The sequence below is a fragment of the Lissotriton helveticus genome, chromosome 12 (genome assembly GCF_964261635.1).
Source record: "Lissotriton helveticus chromosome 12, aLisHel1.1, whole genome shotgun sequence".
NCBI classification, from domain to species: Eukaryota; Metazoa; Chordata; class Amphibia; order Caudata; family Salamandridae; genus Lissotriton; species Lissotriton helveticus.
This window is the reverse complement of record NC_136073.1, coordinates 1,853,412-1,874,082: the sequence shown is the minus strand read 5'-3', so window position 1 is coordinate 1,874,082 and position 20,671 is coordinate 1,853,412. Positions and strand designations below refer to the sequence as shown.

At 51.9% G+C, this 20,671-nt stretch overlaps 1 protein-coding gene across 5 annotated transcripts in view; it reads left to right on the top strand.

Annotated features, from left to right (window-relative positions):
• The window catches only part of PCSK4 (proprotein convertase subtilisin/kexin type 4), a 361,577-nt gene that overhangs the window by 160,212 nt on the left and 180,694 nt on the right, over positions 1-20,671 (top strand). For all 5 annotated transcript variants that reach the window (XM_078670994.1, XM_078670991.1, XM_078670992.1 and 2 more), the window contains one exon: positions 10,922-11,010. In XM_078670994.1, the coding sequence (XP_078527120.1) occupies positions 10,922-11,010 (89 nt within the window). The remainder of the gene's footprint in view (positions 1-10,921; positions 11,011-20,671) is intronic.

Below are 20,671 nucleotides of genomic sequence, written 5' to 3'. Positions count from 1 at the left end.
ACGAAGAAAATTTCCGAACGTTGCTGGCGCAAGGGGGATATTCACAAGGTGAGGAATCCACAGGCAGATATAGTATCTACCAGAAAAAGCGTTACCGAAGGTAAGTAACTTGTTCTTCGGGAATTTCCCCCAAATTACCCTCCTTGCCAAGGGTTTTGCACGGATGACCACCTGCTGCTCCTGCAGGAGGAAGTCCTGGCACTGTTAAGAAAAGGTGCGATAGAGGTGGTTCCGGAGCAGGAAAGGGGTCAGGGATGCTACTCCCGGTATTTCCTGATCCGCAAGAAGGATGGCAGGATCTTGAACCTTTACCTGAAGCAGGAGAAGTTCAAGATGCTCACCCTTGCGCAGGTTCTTCAAGCGCTGCTGGAAGAAGACTGGATGGTGTCGATCGACTTACAGGATGCTTATTTCCATATCCCCATTCTGAAGTCGCACAGGAAGTATCTCCGTTTCACGGTTGGTTCGCAACATTACCAGTTTGCGGTCCTTCCGTTTGGTCCTACTACTGCACCTCGAGTCTTCATCAAGGTGATGGCTGTGGTGGCGGCACATCTCAGAAAGTCGGGGATACCGGTATTCCCTTATTTGGACGATTGGCTGATCAAAGCGGAATCTCCAGAGAAGGTGCTCCATCATCTGCAGGTTACAACTCAGTTGTTGTACAGGTTGGGTTTTTCGATAAATGTACCCAAATCTCACCTGGTGCCCTCCCAGCGCAACCTGTTCATAGGTGCGGTACTGGATACAACTGTATGTCGGGCCTTTCCTCCTCCACAACGAATTTGCGACATACAGGAAATGATTCCTTTATTTCACAACTAGCAGCCCGTCCCGACGTTGTCCGGGAGCAATCAGGCTTCCCCGACCCCCGCCTGCCACGACATTGTCCAGCATTTTGGGCCCCCGCCCGCCCTGTCCCCCGCCTGCCCCGACCCCCGCCTGCCCCGACATTGTCCCCCGGAGCCTTACCTTGTGAAATGCTGAAAAGTACACAATTATGGCAGTATAAAACAGAGGACACTGTGTGTAAACGTTGCATTTAATTCCTTTTAGTGACTCACTGTTAGTGTTTTCTATGATGCTGATCACTTTTGGTTAAGTCATTCTGTGCCCACTGATCGATGATAAATTGCAGTCTTACTTCCTTGTTTATGCAATGTTCTGATGTTTGATTTTCGAAATCCGGTGAATCTATCAACGCAGCCCAGCTTGGGTGACAGACTTACCACTATGCAAAGGCCTCTACCACGGTCTGTCAACAGAATGTGCGTAAGTCCCCGTCCCCCGCCTGCCCCGACCCCCGCCTGCCCCGACATTGTCCGTGTTAAGGCGCTCTGAGTCCCCCACCTGCCCCGACATTGTCCCCCGGAGCCTTACCTCAGCCGCTGCTCCTCAGTTCACCGCTCCGCCGCTCACCTCTGTTCTTCGCCGCTCCTCAGTTCACCGCTCTACCGCTCACCTCTCTTCCCGCCGGTCCGCTGCTCCTCACCGGCCGCTCGTCACCGCTCCTCCCCGCGCCATGTCCGCCCGGTCCGCAGCTCCTCACGGCCGCTCGTCACCGCTCCTCCCCTGCGCCATGTCCGCCGCTCCTCCTCGCGCTCCTGACGTGAACACGCAGGTCGCGGCCGGCGCTACTTCTCAGAGACTACTTTTTTTTTAATGTAATTTTTTTTTAAATATAACGTTTTTTTTAACTTTATATAGCCTATGTCCATCTGCACACCCTGAGGATTACAAAGATGTATCAGGTGTGTGGATTGGCGCTGTGGTTCCCGAGTTTACCCGCCTCAAAGCCTCAAAGTTCTTCCTTTATAATAGTAGTATAGATGGAGCGGTCGTTTCAGTCCTGAAGGTACTTCGTCTGCTCGGTCTGATGGCTTCTTGCATTCTGTTGGTCAACCATGCACGCTGGCATATGAGGGCGCTCCAGTGGTGCCTCCGCAGGCAGTGGTATCAGCACAACGGAGATTTCAGGGTGTTAGTCAGGATCTCCAGAGAAGCTGCGGCGGATCTGTCTTGGTGGAGCGTGGAAGGCAATCTGTTTCAAGGAAGGCCTTTCCATCTTCCTCCATCGGTTGCCACAGTGACAATGGATGCATCCACTCTAGGGTGGGGTGCTCATCTGGGGATCTGGAGATCAAGGGTCTTTGGTCTCCGGAGGAAAGGTTGCTTCATATCAACCTTCTGGAGTTGCGGGCGATACGTCTGGCGCTCAAGGCCTTCCTCCCTTCTCTTCGCGGTCATTCGGTTCAACTCCTGACGGACAACACTACCGCGATGTGGTATGTCAACAAACAGGGAGGAGTAGGGTCGCAGTGTCTCTGCAAAGAGGCTCTGCGTCTGGTCCTGGGTTCAGGACCATCAGATTTGTCTGATGGCAAATCATCTTGCCGGAGTTCTGAACGTACGTGCAGACAGTCTCAGTGAGCAGTTCTCGGCCGACCACGAGTGGAGACTTCATCCGGAGGTGGTTCGTCACGTCTTTCAGACGTGGGGAACTCCTCAGGTGGACCTGTTCGCCACTCACGAGAACGCTCACTGCCCGTCATTCTGCAGTCTCCAGTATCCGATGCAGGGAGCTTTGGGGGACGCGTTTCAGTTGAGTTGGGGTTCACAACTCCTTTATGTGTTTCCTCCCATACCCTTGATTCCTCGGGTTCTGAGGAAGATTCGCCAAGACTGAGCCCAAGTCATATTGATCGCCCCGGATTGGCCAAGAAGGGTGTGGTACACAGATCTTCTCCAACTCTCCTCGTGCCGCCGCTCCGTCTCCCTTTCAAGGTAGATCTCCTCTCTCAGATGGAGGGGCAGGTTCTACACCCCCACCACCAGAGCTTACACCTTCATGCCTGGAGATTGAACAGGGCAACCTGAGTTCTTTTTCTCTCCCGCCTGACGTGGTGGATGTTATTCTTTCTGCCAGGCGGCTTTCCACCAAGTCAATTTATTCTTATAGATGGTCTAAAACCCTTTAAGAGCTTGTTTGTCCAATATACTTTGGTTTGCTCTTTCTTTGGCCCAGCAGAGTTTTGCTGTGGCAACTGTAAAAGGTCATTTATCGGCCTTGTCGGCATTTCTCTGTTTGCCGAACCAGCCGTCTTTGTTTAAGTCACCTATTGTGTTGCGATTTCTTAAAGGTCTTACCAACAAATTCCCTCCTACTCCTTTTGTCATGCCTCAATGGGATTTAAATCTTGTGTTGACCTACTTGATGGGTTCACCCTTTGAACCTTTGCACAAGTGTCCCATGAGGTTACTGTCCTTTAAGACCGTTTTTCTGGTAGCAATTACCTCGGCAAGGAGGGTTAGTGAACTTCAAGCTCTAAGTTCGAAACCCCCATTCTTGACTATTCATGCTGAAAGAATGGTACTCAGGACCAGGGATGCTTTTCTGCCTAAGGTATCTGAAAGAAACAGGTTAGTATTAGATTCCTTACCTTAGAATATCCTCAGGCGTCAGAATGGATCCGGAAATTTTTGCGTAGCAGTACCCTTGCGCGTCGGTAGGCGCCGTCTGCGACTCCGCGTCCGTCGTCGGCGTCGTTGGCGCCGGGATGACGGTGCCGGAGTACTTAGACGCCACCCTCGCGCGCTGACATCAGTTCTTCTTTTTTCCGCGCCAGCAAGCGCCGATCGGAAAAAGTGGTACCCGTAGTCAATTTTTGACTAAACTTTTTCGATCATTTTTGATCCTTTTCGGAGTCTACACGACTCCGACGGTGCCGGTAGGGATGCCCGGGTTTAAATTTGCAAAGACTGTGACCGACTGATGTCGGTTACCGACCCCAATCGCCGGTGCCCTAACTGTCTGGGCTTTGACCACGACGACAAGGCCTGCCCCGACTGCTTAGCCCTGACGTCCAAAGGTAGGTGGAAGCGGTTCCGCAAGCGGCTCGAGCTCCGGCAGTCGGCCCCGCGCCGCTCGAGGTCCCGGTCCGGACGGAGCTCGAGGGACCGGTCGCGGGGTCGGAGCCACCATAGCTCCGGGAGTCGTCATCGGTCTTCGGGCTTGAAGTCCTCAGGTAAGCACAAGAAGTTGAAGAGGCATCATCGCTCTTCCGACTCCCCCCGACGCTCGCGCGATGCAGCAGGGGGTTTAGGTGATACCGCCCACGCGGCTCCGTCGGAGTCGCAGGCATCGCGGCCTGCTTCATGCTCACCGGTCTCTGGGCGGGACGCGACGCCGGAGGAGATCGAGCGCTTCCTCATGGCCATGAGGTCGCTCTCTCCTCCGTCGGGTTCCGCGGTGCCTTCGGGCCCTGCGGCCCCGTCTGGGGGCCCCAGCGGGTCGGGGGCTTCGGCCTCGACGCCGTCGGGTGCTTCGGCCCCGACGCCGCCGGCGACTTCGGTACCGGCGCCGCAGGGCCCCACTGGATCTGGTTCCGTATCCTGGTCGTCGCCGGTTGACCTGACGACCTCACCGGCGCCGACCCCCAGGGTGTCACCTCCGGCGCCGCCTCTGGGCGGCGCCGTCCCCGATGCCTTACCGTCGCTTTGAGACTTCTACTTCAATGAACCGGCCCCATCCTTTGACAACCCTGACTATCAGGAGATGGGTGACGAGGAGTATTGGGAGGGGTCTGAGGCCCCTCTGACACGAGTGTGTCAGTCTCAGCAGGTGAGCTTGGGGATGCCAGTGGTCTGGACACTTCGCCAGACACTGGTTTTGTCTCCCCTCCTACCGTGGCTTCGGAAGAGGGGGCTAGCTACAGCGTGGTGCTGATGAGGGCAGCCAAGGCCTTGGCCCTTGAGCTCCCCGTCGTGGCCGTGAGGACTAATCTCCTCACTGAGGTCCTTAAACCGCAGTCAAGCTCGGCTGAGCCTCTGCTGCCGTTTAATGAGGCCTTGACGGATGTTCTTTTGGCCACTTGGTCCAGGCCCGCTACAGGTCAGCCTGTAGATAGGAACGTGGCCAGACGCCACCGCCCGGCTCCAGGTGACCCTTGCTTCCTGTCCTCCCACCCTACCCCCGAGAGTCTGGTCAACCAGGCCTCTAACTCACAGACCGCATTCCTGACGGCTCCGCCCGATCGGGAATCCAAGAGGTATGAGCAATACGGTAATAAGGTATTCTCCTCCCTGAGTTTGGGACTGCGGTCAGCCAACACCGCATGCCTCTTGGGCCGCTACACCCACTCTCTGTTGGACACGGTTGCGGACGTGCTGCCACAATGTCCGGCGGAGCTCCAGACTAAACTCGCCCAAGCCGTTGCGGAGGGTCGAGATGCGGCACGGTTTTCTATCCGGTGTGGGCTGGATACCACAGACTCACTGGGCAGAGCGATGGCAACGACGGTGGCGATTCGTCGCCACGCCTGGTTGAGGTCCGCCAACTTTTCGGCTGATGTCCAAAAAACCCTTATGAACAAGCCTTTTGATGGCCGTCGCCTCTTTGGCGACAAGGCAGACCATGAGCTTGAGCGCTTTAAGGACTCCAGGGCTTCGGCTAAGTCCTTGGGCCTCTCGGCCCCGCGCCAGCAAACGGGTGCCTTCTGCTCCTTTCGTGGCCAAGGAAGGGGCGCTCCCACACGTGCTGCCAGCCACGCACCACAGCCTAACATCCAGCGCGGTGGCGGCCGTGGAAACCACCGTGGCGGCGGTCGGGGACAACAGCGAGGCCAGTCCACACCTTCCCCTCCCGCATCCGCCTCTAAGCCCTCCTAGTCCATGCTTTCAGGCCCATGTGATGCCAGTGGGGGGCAGGGTTCGCCATCACCACTTCCACTGGCGCACTGTCACTTCGGACAGGTGGGTGCTGCAAATCGTCCGAAGGGGCTACTCCCTCCCCTTCGAAACGACCCCTCCAGCCATGCCACCGCAATACCACCGCGTGTCGGGGGATCACTTGAAACCTCTACGAGAGGAAGTTACGGCCCTCTTGGCCAAGGGGGCCATCGAGCGCGTTCCTGGGCCAGAAGTAGGGTGTGGCTGTTACTCCCACTACTTTCTGGTACCCAAGAAGGGCAAAGGGGGCCTACGCCCTATCTTGGACCTACGGAATGTCAACGGCTTCCTCCGGAAAGAGAAGTTCAAGATGCTGACACTGGCTCTGGTCTTAGCTGCCCTGGACCCAGGAGACTGGATGGTAGCGTTGGACTTGCAGGACGCTTATTTTCACATCCCCGTCCCGCCGGCCCACCGGCGCTCCCTGCGGTTCACGGTAGGCCACAAGCACTTTCAGTTTACTGTGCTCCCCTTCGGCCTTACCAGCGCCCCACGGGTGTTAACGAAGGTGATGGCGGAGGTTGCAGCTCATCTGCGAAGTTTAGGGGTTTCAGTCTTCCCCTACCTCGACGAGTGGTTGTTGAAGGCGGGCTCGCCCCAGACAGTCGTCAGCCACCTCCAGACGACGGCAGACCTCCTGCACCAGCTGGGGTTTTCTATCAATGTGCCAAAGTCACACCTGTGTCCCTCTCAGAAGCTCCTCTTAATTGGAGCGGTTCTGAACTCTGCGCAGTTTCGGGTTTATCCTCCCGAACAGCGGGTTCGGGATATTCAGGCTCTGATCCCAATCTTTCAGCCTTTATCCAGGTTGACGCTGCGTCTTCTGGGGCTGAAGGCCTCCTGCATCCTTCTGGTGCATCACGCCAGGTGGCGGATGCGGCTTCTGCAGTGGGACCTGAAGTTTCAGTGGGCCCAGCATCAAGGCAACCGTTCCGACCATGTCCTGATCTCGGAGGGCACTGCGAGACAGCTGCAGTGGTGGATCGCGGACCGCGATTGGTTCAGCGGCAGATCCCTCTCCCTACCCCAACCGGAGCATGTAGTTGTGACGGACGCGTCCCTCCTCGGTTGGGGAGGCCACATGGGAGAGGCGGAGATCAGAGGCCTCTGGTCTCCGGCGGAGTCCCGGCTCCATGTCAACCTTCTTGAGCTGAGGGCGATTCGTCTAGCACTGAAGGCATTCCTCCCCTCTGTCCGGGGGAGTGTAGTGCAGGTGTTCACGGACAACAACACCGCCTTGTGGTACTGCAACAAACAGGGCGGGGTGAGGTCATGGACCCTCTGCGCCTCTGGCAGTGGCTGGAACATCAGGGCGTTACCCTGGTCGATTCAACACCTGTCAGGTTCTCTGAACGCCAGGGCAGACTAACTCAGCCGACGGGGCATGATGGATCACGAATGGCGTCTGAACTCGGATGTGGCGCAAGGCCTCTTTCTGAAGTGGGGAGAATCTTGGTTAGATCTATTCGCCCCCGAAGAGAACGCGCAATGTCATCAGTTCTGCGCATTGGAATTTCCAAGGTGGCATTCACTCGGAGACGCTTTTCGTTGCGAGTGTACGCCTTTCCGCCTATGCCACTTCTGCCCAGAGTGCTGAAGAAGATCAAGCGCGACCGGGCCCAAGTCATCCTTGTGGCTCCGGACTGGGCGCGAAGGTATTGGTATCCTGAGCTACTCAGTATGTCTGTCAATCCCCCGATTCGTCTGCCTCTGCAGGAGGACCTTCTGTCGCAGCAGCAGGGGAGGATCCTCCACCCGAACCTGTCCAGTTTCCACCTCCATGCTTGGAGATTGAGCGGCGACAGTTGAGGCCATTTGACTTGCCTCCTGAAGTTTGTACTGTGATTCTGACAGCCAGGCGTCCCTCCACAAAGTCGGTATACGCCTGCAGGTGGAACAGATTTGTGGCATGGTGCACAGCAAAGGCTGTGGATCCTCTCTCTGCCCCTCTTTCTGAGGTTCTCCTCTTCCTTCTTTCTCTTGCGCAGCAGGGCTCTGCTCTGAGCACTATCAAGGGCTACCTTTCTGCCCTTTCTGCCTTCTTAAGGCTGCCTGATCAGCCTTCTCTGTTCAAGTCCCCTATTGTAAATAGATTTCTTAAGGGCATCACATACATGTTCCCTCCTGTTCCATTCTTGATGCCTCAGTGGGACTTAAACCTTGTACTTACTTATCTGATGTGTTCTCCCTTTGAGCCACTTCATAACTGTCCTCTCCGACTTCTTACTCTGAAGACTGCTTTCCTGGTTGCCATCACCTCTGCCAGTAGAGTGAGTGAGCTCCAGGCTCTTTCTTCCAAACCTCCTTTCCTTTCTGTCCATCCGGACAAGGTTGTGTGGCGGACGAGACCCTGCCCAAGGTAGTCACAGCCTTCCACATCGGGCAGTCCGTCCACTTGCCCACCTTCTTTCCGCCTCCGCATCCCTCAAAGGAGGAAGAGCGGCTCCATCGTCTGGACCCAAAACGTGCGCTCTTGTTTTATCTTGATTGCACACGCCAGTTCCGGGTGGATGACCAACTCTTTGTTGGTTACGTGGGCGCTAAGAAGGGACGGGCAGTGCACAAGCGGACCATCTCTCGGTGGGTCGTGTTGTGTATCAAGGCATGCTACTCCTTGGCTAAGAAGGAACCTCTTGTTGGGCTGAGGGCCCATTCCACTCGGGCCACGGCGGCTTCCACTGCCCTGGGCCGGGAAGTCCCCTTGCAGGACATCTGTCAGGCTACGTGGGCCTCGCTGTACACGTTCGCAAGACTACTGCCTGAACAGCCAAGTCCGGAGGGATGGCTTCTTTGGCCGTTCCGTCCTCCAGAATTTTCTGGTGTGATTATTGGTTCGCAGACCCACCTCCGGGGTTGGTATTGCTGGGGTATCTATTCTAAGGTAAGGAATCTAATACTAACCTGTTTCTTTCAGATGAACAAGTTACTTACCTTCAGCAACAATATATCTGTAAGAAACAGTAGTTAGTATTAGATTCCTTACCGCCCGACCCATCCTCCCCTTTCTGCGAACCGATATCTAGGGTTAAGGTCATCCCCTTTCAGGGCCCTAGTTTCAATGGCACCAGTGTCGGTTTTTAACATGGCTCTGCGTTTCTGGCGCGGAAAAGCTGTGTATAAGAACTGACGTCAGTGTGCGAGGGCTGCATCTAAGTACTCCGGCGACGTCATCCCGATGCCGACGCCGGACGCGTAGCCGCAGACGACGCCTACCGACGCGCAAGGGTACTGCTACGCAAAAATTTCCGGATCCAGTCTGACGCCTGGGGATATTCTAAGGTAAGGAATCTAATACCAAGTACTGTTTCTTACAGATATATCGTTACCGAAGGTAAGTAACTTGTTCGATAACTCCTTTCCATATGGGGCAGTCTATTACCCTTCCTACTTTCTATCCTCCCCCTCACCCTTGCAAGGAGGAGGAGCAGCTTCACCGTCTGGACCCTAAGAGGGCGGTGATCTTTTATCTCGATAGGACTAAAGACTATCATGTGGACGACCAGCTTTTTGTCGGATTTGCTGGCTGCAGAAAGGGAAGAGCGGTGCACAAGCGGACAATTTCAAGATGGATTATCTTGTGCATTAAGATCTGCTACGCACTGGTTGGTAAGGAACCTCCAGAGGGTATTAGAGCTCACTCTACTAGAGCAAAGTCTTCTACATCTGCTTTGTCTAGAGGTGTGCCTGTAGAGGACATTTGCAAAGCGGCTACTTGGGCCTCCCTCCCCACTTTCGCGAAGCACTACTGCTTAGATTCTGAAGTGAGGATGGACGGCCACTTTGCGCGCTCTGTCATCCAGGATTTTCTGGTATAGAAGAGTGGACACCCTCCTCCGGGAGTGGGGACTGCTGTGGGATTCTATTCACAAGATGAAGAATCCACTGGCAGATGTATCCATCAGAAGAACAAGTTACTTACCTTCGGTAACGATTTTTCTGGTGTATACAGTATCTGCCTGTGGATTTCTCACATGCCCACCCGCCTCCCCGTTGTCCACTCTTCTATACCTGTAAGTGTTTATGAATTGTTTATGATGTATTTTCCAATGGAAATGTTTAATTAGGTTTAGCTTTTGAGTTGTCTTCACACTAGGTGTGTTGGTTCAAATACTGTGAACTCTGTATACTGCACTTCTTTATGTCGGTCCGGTCCGTCCCTGTGCCTCGGAAAAAAGGGGCGGAACTGACATCATCATGCCGACAAGGCCTTATTATGGATCCAGTGACGTCAGCGGGGTCGTGAGCGGAGTCGTACCCTCTGTGACGTCGTCCATGACCACGCCGGCGTGGAGAGCTACAAAAAATTCCGAATGGCTGCTGCGCAGGGGATATTCACAAGGTGAGGAATCCACAGGCAGATACTGTATCCACCAGAAAAATCGTTACCGAAGGTAAGTAAATTGTTCTTTACCGTTCTTGTTTTTCTAGCAATGCTCTTCAGCATTCATTGTTATCTCTTTCTCTTTTCTCCATCATTCTATGATTGGGGGCTACTTTTTCAAAATCTGTTTCTCAGGATCTTTTCCTTGATGATCGGCGGCTCTTAATTTGTTATATTTGCTTGCTGTGGCTGAGCACACTGTGCATGCTCATTCCATTTGTTTTGAGCCTGGACTATATGTACTATTGTCCTTGCTCCCTTTGCATTCCCTGATTGTAAGTTGCATCCCTTTTTGGGGCTTCCTCTTTTACTGGTTCTATACCATGTTTCTCACGGTCTTGTAGCTTCTACTCCCTACGGCTTCCCATCGTCTTTCTTGGAAATCAGTCCTTCGGTGAGCATCCTGCTTTCCGTATAATTTTTCAGATAGTTTGGTCCCTTTCTATCTTATGGATCCCCTCTTCACTTTTAAATGCAATTCTTTCATTCTGCACTTGTTGATACAAGATTTTTCCCTTTTGGCACACTGTTTCCTGAGACTGTTTCTCTAAGTGGCTCTGTTTTGTTGGCGCGAAAATAGTAACAAAAGAAACTGACGTCAGTGCGTCGGGGGAGAGCTTAGATGAACTCTGTTGATGTCACAACAATAGTCTGGATCTAATCTGACGCCTGAGGAGGATTCTAAGATAAGTAATCTGCGGTTATGTCCTGTCTCTAAACGATAAGGTGTTACCGAATCTAACTAACTTGTCCTTTAGTCGCATTCCTGGGGTGTAACATTTCATTCGCATTCATGTTGTTTTTTCCTTTTAGGCATGGTACACGCTGTGCAGGGGAGGTGGCTGCTGTCGCAAATAATGGAATCTGTGGGGCAGGCATTGCATACGGTGCCAAAATAGGAGGTGAGTTTGTCAGTGCAGAGCCGGGACATTGAGTAGCCATGTGCTTTACAATTTCGGACATTTAGGGGATGACAGATGTATTTTTTCTCTGCATCATCTGCTCGGTGTACTGTCCTTTGTAAGGGTCTTATTGTGGTTAGAGTAAGCCTACATGTGGCTTTTATTTTTCGTTTACAGTACTAAGGATGGCATTTATTTGTCTGATTTTTGATCCTCTAAAAGTAGAAAGGGTTGATTATTTCACCTCTCTCTCACTCTACCAGTTGGCTAAAGGTTGGGCCAAAATTTGGCATTTCATCTTCCACCTGGTTAACCTTGGCCAACGGCCTCACTTAGATTTGAGTGGCAACTGCATATCCACCAGAACCTGGCTGAGAAGCTTTCCATCCAACCTCTGTTTTTTGCCTTATTTAGAGGTGGGGAATTGATGAGTTTCCAAAAGCAGAGACCCAGCATGCTCTGCCGACAGGAGCAACCTGTTTTCGTTTTTTTTTACAGTGTATTTAGTTAAATGCTTGAGATAATGGTTTGGAAGCTCTGGTGTGGTTTGTGATGGATGCAAACCTGAGATTATCATGAAGAGCCCTGACTCAATTTTTTTGACACAAGAGGGATATTTCCTTGAGCGTGTGTGAATTGCCGAAAGGATCAAGGTTCACAACAGAGGTTCTATGCGGTTCTTTTATTTCTATATAGACACAGCATCTCAAAAATGCCAGGGTTCTGGAAGGATAATGCCTCTAAATCCTTTCTTAATAGTCCTTTTCTTAGGGTCCGGTATTCCTGGCGCTCCGTCTTCTCGGAATTGTCGTCGGAAGAAGAGAAGCACAAAGTTGGTGAGAGGGTCTCTCTGATTACCTCCACCAGGGACAGGGAGTGAGGGTTCACCCAGTGCAACGGAATTCCTATAGACAGGTATGTTTGTGAAAGGTGAGGGGCGGTCGGAGAGATACGGGTTAGGGAATGGCTCGCCCGCTACTGCTGACTTTCTCCCTCCTCCGGCTCACTCTGAAAGCCTTGCCCGCACCTGTGTGAGCCACGCACCTCCAGGAGCGTGGCTGGGCGAAGCGTGGATCCGTTGACCTCCTGGCTCTCCCGATGTCCGTGGGCACTCATCTCGTGCGGATGTATGCAGCAACGGGGTACTCTCGTCCGGTATCTCCTTCTCCTTCTTAGAAGTCCCGGGCTTAGCGTCTTCTTCACGACAGCGTCTTCTGGAGTTGTTCCTCTCTCCCATGACATCGTTCCCTCTTCGGTTATTGGCCTGGAGGTGGTGAAGTACGGATCGGGGGCGGGATCCTCCGGTGGGAGTTTCCAATTAAAGGAACCTCATCCGGTCCAGGAAGGCTGCAACCCCTGCCGAGGGCTTCTACACACAGTACAGTCCAGGGAATCCTCCGGCTGTGGAAAGAGGAGAGGTCCCCCGTTGTAAGGTACATGCCACCATTCGTTAGGGCCAACTGTCCCCATGCATGGAACGGGGTAAACGTGACATACCCCACCCCTAGGATTTTCCCGCTCGGGAAGAGGAAATATACGGTACAGAAAGTCAGCACTCCCGTTCTCGGCCCCCTTACGGTGCCTCACTTAAAAAACAAAGGGCCGCAGGGAAAGGAACCACCTAAGGATGCAGGGATTATTTCCCTTATTGCTGCTCATACATTGAAGGGGAGCGTGATCGATGTTTCGGGTGAAGCAGCTCTCTTCTAAATAATAACGGAGTTCGTCAACTGCTCACTTTATGGCGAGACACTCCTTTTCAATTGTAGGGTATCGCTTCTCGTGGGGAAACAACTTCCTACTGATAAAAAGGATTAGGTGCTCGATGCCCTCAGGGGAGAGTTGTGATAGGACCGCCCCCAGCCCACAGTCAGAGGAATTGGAGCGAAGGATGAAGGGCTTAGTGAAATCGGGAGATAAGACAGGACTAAATGGTATTGCCCTCTTCAGGTGATGGAAGGCGTTTGTCACAGGTTCCGAAGGATTCAACGGATCCTTTGATTTGGCCTCTTTCTTTAGGAGATCCGTGAGAGGTCCTGCTATTTCATAATATTGGGCTATGAACCTTCTGTAATACCCCAACAATCCCAGAAAGGCTCTGAGTTCCCTCTTAATGGAGGGAAGAGGGCTATCCATAATAGTCCTCACTTTCTCTTTCTGTGGCTCGATTACCCCATTGCCTAATACATAACCCGGGTACTGCACCTTATTGAACCCCACCCTTGGATTTTTTGTGTTCACATGTAGACCCGCATGCAGGAGGGCCTGGAAGATCTCCTGACAATGTTCTACGTGGTCCACCCATGTGGCGCTAAATAGCACAATAGCGTCTAGATATGCAGAGGAGAAGTGTTGGTAGTCACGGAGCACGGTGTTCATTAGCCTTTGGAAGGTAGCGGGTGCTCCGTGAAGACCAAACAGGAGGACGGTAAATTCGTATAAACCATCAGGCGTGGAAAAGGCAGTTTTCTCTTGGTCCCTCTTTCGAAGGGGAACTAGCCAGTATCCTTTGGTGAGGTCTAGCGTTGTGACATAATGAGCATCCCCTAACTTGTCAATCAACTCGTCGATCCTTGGTACAGGATAAGAATCAAACTTGGAGACGGAGCTAACGGCCCTGAAGTCAATGCAGAAACAAATAGAGATGTCTGGTTTGGGAACCAGGACAATGGGGGACGGCGATTCGCTTCTTAAAGGACGGATAACCCCCATCCCTAACATGGCCCTGACTTAGTCTCTGACGGCTTACCTTCTGGCAGCCAAATGCGGTAGGGGCGTTGTTTAACAATCTTACCTGGGACTACCTCAATAACGTGTTTGACTAAGGATGTTCTCCATGGAATGTCTGAGATCAGAGAAGAGAAAGGGCGCAGCATCGCAGCCAAAGAGTCTTGTTGCTGGGGGGATAGAGAGTCATTTATCACCGACTGGGGAAGGGTACAGGTAGCTTCTGTTGGTGATTCGAAATGTGCTGCCTTAGGAAGCGCACCCAACCATTTCTTTAGCAGGTTGATGTGATACATTTGCACTTTGGAGGGTTTTACCTGGACCATGTAGGTGTTTTCTCCTACCATACCCACTACTTTATATGGGCCAATCCTTTCTGCCTTAAGCTTACTGGAGGAGGACGGAAGCAAGAACAAGACCCAATCGTTAATGGCTAACCGTCGCCATTTCTTCCCTTTGTCATATTGGTACTTCTGCCTTTCTTTGTGTTTTTCCAAATCGGAATAAGCGAGATCCCAAAGTTTGCCTATTCGGGATTGGAGCTTTTGGGTATATTCGAGAAAACTCCGGGTCGTGTATTCCTCTTCCTTCTCCCATGCCTCCTTTGTCATATCCAGTTGTGATTGCGGCTGTCTCCAATATAATATTTTGAAGGAGCAACACCCGAGAGTACTCTGGATTTGACTACGTATGACGTATAAGGCGAGGGGAAGAAGTTGGTCCCATTCTTTTCCTTCATTCCTAAGCATTTTTCTCTAAGTCTGTTTCAGAGTGCTGTTGTATCTCTCTACTAGTCCGTCGGTTTGTGGGTGGTAAACCAGCGTTTTAACATGACCGATGTTCAGGGTCTGACACACCTCTCTCATAAGACGAGAAACAAAAGGGGTTCCCTGATCCTTCAGAATTCCCTCTGGGGAAACTTACTCTGCAGAAGAGCTCAATAAGTTTCTCTGTGATATTCTGGGTGGTAGGTGCTCTCTGGGGAAAGGCCTCAGGGTAGCAAGTTGAATAATCTACAATAACCAGGGCGTATCGATGTCCATTTCTTGTTTTCGGTAAAGGGCCGATTAAATCCATCCTTACTCAATCAAACGGGTTACCGACAACCGAGAGTGGCTGGAGGGGAACCGAGGGAGGTCGGTATGGGGTTCTTTATTGGCAGACCTCGCATTCCTGGAAGTGTTTCTTTACGACCTTATAAACCCCATGACAGTAAAAATACCATTATACACTGTGTTGTTTTTTCTGCCCCTGTGTGACCTGCTGTGAGGAGAGCATGAGTGAAGAAGGGCACAAGTTCCCTAACAGCTAAGAGAACTAATAACTGAGGGGGATCGTCGGAATTTGCTTTTCGGTTCAAAAGCCCATTGTCAAGAAAATAACGGGGGTTAGTCATAGGTGTGGTGACGTTAGAAGTCTGTGCCGCTTGCCAGGCATTTCGTAGCATGGGGCCATTGGTTTGGGCATACCTAAAATACTTGTCTAAGATCCATGTTTTTGGGGTGATAAGGGCTGTATGTGGTGGTTTCCCGGGGCCACCCCGCTTTTTCCGATCGCTCTCGACTTGTAGGGTGGTCAGGAACATCCTTAAGAACCTGGGGTTATCAGTCCCTATGATTAAGCCCTCGGGAAAGTCAGCCAACACCCCCACCCGGACGCTAGAGGTGAACCCATGGACAGGGTGAAGTGACACTTCCGCTACAGGGTAGGGCTTAATATCCCCGTGCACGCACCTTATATGCACCAGGGCGTCAGGCACGATCTGGCTAGGGTCAACCAGGTCCTCCTGGATGACGGATTGCCGGCACACGGAGTCAAACAAAGCCATGACCCGTTGTCTGTTTACATGTACACTTACATAAAATGCACTCCCCATCTGAGCAGTGTATAGTATCGATTTTGGGACATAGCTGACATCCATCGGTTCTTCCAAAGGTTTTTTGTGGGGACACAGACATACAATGTGGCCCTATTCGCCACAACCGAAGCACTGGGGACCCGATGTATTGGTATATCAGTCTTATAAGTCTGGGGTCTCAGGAGTTCGGGCCTAGTTTTATTAGGGGTCTTCTTTTCATGCTTCTCTTGAGTAGGATGGCCAGGTTTCTTGGCCTCCCCAAGAGGCCCACGAGGTTGGGAGCGGGTGAACGTTGTAGCCATCTCCACTGCCTGTTCAGTGGTGAGGTGCATGTGCTGTCTCAGTGAACACATCAAAATAGCTTGAACAACTCCATACCATGGAGTCAACTAAATAAATAATCTACTCACACACCACTATGTACAACAGGAGTGTGTACGAGATATTCATATCACAAATAAACATCATGCCATCAGACACGCTGCATTTATCTATAGTTGGAAGGTCTGGTCACAGGCATTACCCTGGTCCGTTACGGCCACTTTCTTCTAAGATCCACCACACACATTGACAGCAGAACTTTTATTAACTGCACACCACTTGCACGTCAATGCATCACTTAAATACCACACCAAAGGGAAAGGAATAAATAAATGTTACATACACGCAGTAATTTTTATTGACACAGAACAGCACACACCAAGATGTGAACGTAACCAATTGATGTACCGTTCCAAACTCTACAAACTACATTGCCCAGAAATCATAGCTTGACACGCAATGTCAGGACGACGCACTGACGTCACAATGGGGTTGTTGCTTTCAATTGACAACAGTTCCCGCTCCGTACGGATGTACTTATACACCGGCATCCGGCACAACTTTGCAAAAGCAGGGTACCGGACCCAAATAGGTGATCGGGCGAGGCAGGACCCTTGACAGAGTGAGTATTAATTATATCAACCTAGTGTAACGGCACCTGTAGACAGAGCAGTTTACCATTGAATGGAGGGTACTACCTTCCGTGGTCTTTAAACATCGACTATCGCTAAAATCCCCCTCTGTCCCCCCCGTTCCCCTCCCCCCCCGCCGTGGGACACACCACAGGGTTTGACTACAGGGCTACCTCTTCAGGCCTAGTGGTCCTCTGAGATACGGTCTCTCCCCAGATTCTGGGTAAGAGAGTGTTCTCTTCCAGGGGATCCTCATCAAAGTCATAAGCACATGAATATTCCCACCTATGTGCGGGACCCCGGAAACACATCACATATGTGACAACCATATATGTAGCGTGTTTACATGTTGGCTGGTGGGAGGAACAGGTCCTAGCTACCAAACACAAAACATGGGTAGATGAGAATAAATGTTGTTATTTAAGATATATAGATGACATTTTTGTCCTATGGCAGGGAAATGAGGAACAAGCACTCAAGTTTGTACAGGATATAAATGAAAATTCTCTCAATTTGCATTTTACTTCCCATATAAACAAAATACGTATGGAGTTTTTAGATGTAGAAATCTACATTAAAGAAATTTAGACGCTTCATGCGACAAGTATGCATCCGAAGCAGCTGATATCTAGCATTCCGTACGGAGAGATTTTAAGATTAAAAAGAATCTGTAGTTCTTCTGATGACTTCGATTTTTGCCTTAATGAAATGGTTTTAGGATTTAAGGCACAAGGGTATACTGATAAAGTTTTACAACAGGCCATTGATAAAGCCAAATCCAGATCTAGAGAAAGCCTTTTTAAACCAAGTAATCCTGTGGTCACTTTGGCAGAAGCACAGGGAGGAACAGTTGAATACATCACCACTAATGAATGTCCACGTTTGATAACTACTTGTTCGAGGCATGTGGGCTGCTGAATTCATATCTATAGCATAGATCACCGCCTAGTGTTGGGTCCGGATGATTGCACATTGTTGTCCTGGAAGAGTCTTCGAAGTATCACGAGATAGGTGGCTCCTCCCCTGGACTACAGTGCGCATGGGCATCGACTCCATCCCCAGATTGTTTTTTTCCGCCATTGGGTTCGGATGCCTATTCGATCTCTCCAGTTCGGAATCGATATAAACATTCCTTAAGGCCCGAATGCCTTTTCCTATAGCGTCGGTATTGTCTTGCGTTCGGTGCCCAGCTCTGTTCCGGCTCAGGTCCCGAATCGGACATCCAGAGGAGTCGCGTGGCTCTTTGGTGCTCGAGGCCCAGTCAACGCAACCAGACTTTCGACGTCACATCATGGAACGGAGCCCGTTCAAGGGATGTCCCATGTGCAACTCAAAGTATCCCCACATCGACGTCCACCCGGTGTGCAACAAGTGCCTGTCGCCGGATCACGATGAAGCCAACTGTATGGCTTGTTCCCGTTTTCGCTCCAAGAAGACGATTCGACTTCGGCGCGTGGCGTGCCAGGAGGCCCAGCAGACGGCCCGGCGGACATTTTCGAGGGGGAAGAAGCAGACGAGCACGAAGATCGAGAGCCGATTTCAACTCCAGCGGAGGAGATCGACTACAACTACGACGCGGACGTCGAAGTGCTCAATACAGAAGAAGTTGTCGACGAGGTAGGAAACGACAATGAGGCCTATGGGGCTACGGAAGAAAGCTCAGGCGAAGAGCTATGCCCCGTTCGAACAATCACTAAGGCTCAGGTCGAGGGATCGCCACATGGCCTTACCCAAGATCTTACACCTGGATCCACGGCCTCGCCTACGGGCCCGGCTACGGACACTTCGACGGAGCCGCCATTGGTCAAACCGAAACCGAAAGTGAAAGCTTCGGTGTCGACAAAAACGAAAGTGATAGAGACGCCGTCGAAACAGAAGACGTCTGTCGCTCTGGTCGCCTCCTCGTCTTCCGACATGTCGGGGTAGCCGAAGCCGAAGAAGGTTGTCGATCCGGTGAAGTCGCTCAAGGGCGTCGAGCCGAAGTCTCTCAAGGGCGTCGAGCCCAAATCGATCAAGGACGTCAAGCAAAAGACTGGGTCGCCAGAACCAATTGTCAGGGCTGCCGACCCGACACCGTCGGCGCTCAAAGCCGTCGTCACGAAAGGAGGACACGGCGCACCAAAAGGGGCTGATCCTGCACATCGGCCGGAGAAAGCCAAGGGTTCGGCGCTCGAGTCTGCACATGCTGGTGGACCGAGAACGTCTGTCGGATCGTCGAAACCGTCTGCATCCTTCGCAAAGCAGGTGTCGGACTCATTGCAACGCATTAGGAACAAGGCTTCCGCGGTCGATCCGAAGGATACTTCCACCCCGAAGCAGGCTGCCAAGACGCCAAAGTCCTCGGCGCCAATCCAGTTCACGCTGCCGCCAAAGGTGGCGCCGAAGGCGTTCGCACCCAGGTCGGTCAACGACGCGCCCTTGAAGGTGTCTACAGGGTCGAAGCCTCCTCAGCCACTTGTGAGCTCGAAGCATTGACAACCCCTGATGGAGGAGCAGTCGGAACACTTTATCGACGCCGACACCGGTAAACTTACCTTCTACAAGAGAAAGATCACGCCGGCACAGCCTATGGAGTCCTACACGATTCCTTTGAAGCGTAAGAAGCCCTCTACGGATTCCCCAGTTCTGGTTGAGCCGATTAATCCACGGCCTCGGACCATTGCTCCACCCTCACCCACTTATTCAGATGTGGAGGCTGGGGAAGGGGACGATGAGGAGTACAACTTCCCTGCTGACACTGATCCTGAGGATCACCAGGACTCATGGGCAGATGCAGGGGACCCAGGGGATCAGCAAACTGCCCCGGACACTCAGGTGTACAATGTCAAAACCTCTCCTACTGAGGATTCTGCAGCATTTAATGCTCTAATTGAGAGGGCGGCTACAAATCACGACGTCCAGCTGCATGCTGACCCTGTTGAAGTGGACTTCCTGTTTGATACCTTTTCCACCTCTGAAAAGACTGTCAAGACTCTGCCAATGTTAAAGGGGGTTCTGAAACATGCTGCAGACATTTTTAAGGAACCCACACGTGCCAGGGTTGTAAACCCCAGGATTGAAAAAAAGTATAGACCGGCACCTACATCAAGGGCCAGTTGCCGTTAGACTCTCTGGTTGTTTCTAATGCCCGCAAGAGGGCAAATTCACAAACCACTGGTGATGCTCCTCCCCCTGACAAGGAATCTAAGGTGCTAGAAGCATCAGGGAAGAGGGTGGCGGCTCAAGCGGCCAATATCTGGCGTATTTCAAACACTCAGGCACTCTTGGCCAGATATGACAGGGCACACTACGATACACTAGAGACCCTGTTACAACACTTGCTAGATCAGTATAAGGAGGCAGCGGAGATGCTCATTCAGGAAGGGAAGCTCATCTCAAATGCTTCTATTAAATGTGCACTGGACGCAGCGGACACCGCGGCCAGAGCCATTAACACGAGTGTGATGTTGCGACGTCAGGCCTGGCTCCGAATCTCCGGCTTCAAACCAGAGATACAGACCACCATCCTCAATCAGCCTGTCAACCCTGATCGTTTATTTGGACCTGAGGTGGATACCACCCTGGAAAAAATAAAGAAAGATACCGAGACTGCAAAGTCCATGGGGGCTCTACAGTCCCAGCAATTCAGGGGTAGTACTTTTCATCGCTCAAGCAATAGAGGTGTTTCCAGAGGCCAGATGTCCCAGCAAACACAGTACAATAAAGGTGGGGCGCAGACCTCTTTCAACAAGCAAAGTAGAGGAGGCTATCGTGGCAACAGCGCCAAGGGCAGAGGTCGTGGAAACAACAACTCCAGATCCTCCGCCACCAACAAGCAGTGACGCCTTGTCACTGCCCCCCGACCATACAACATCGGTCGGGGGGAGACTCCAGCAGTTCCTGCCAGTCTGGAAATCCATCACCACAGACAGGTGGGTCAGAAAAATTATCCAGTACGGTTATTGTCTGGAGTTAACGTCCACTCCACCCAACATCCCACCAAGGCACGGTCCTATGTCAACAAAGCATTTGCACTTATTGCAGCAGGAGGTGCTCGTCATGCTGCAAAAAGGGGCAATAGAGCTCGTGCCGGTGGAGTACAGAGGATCCGGAGTGTACTCCCTGTACTTCCTGATCCTGAAGA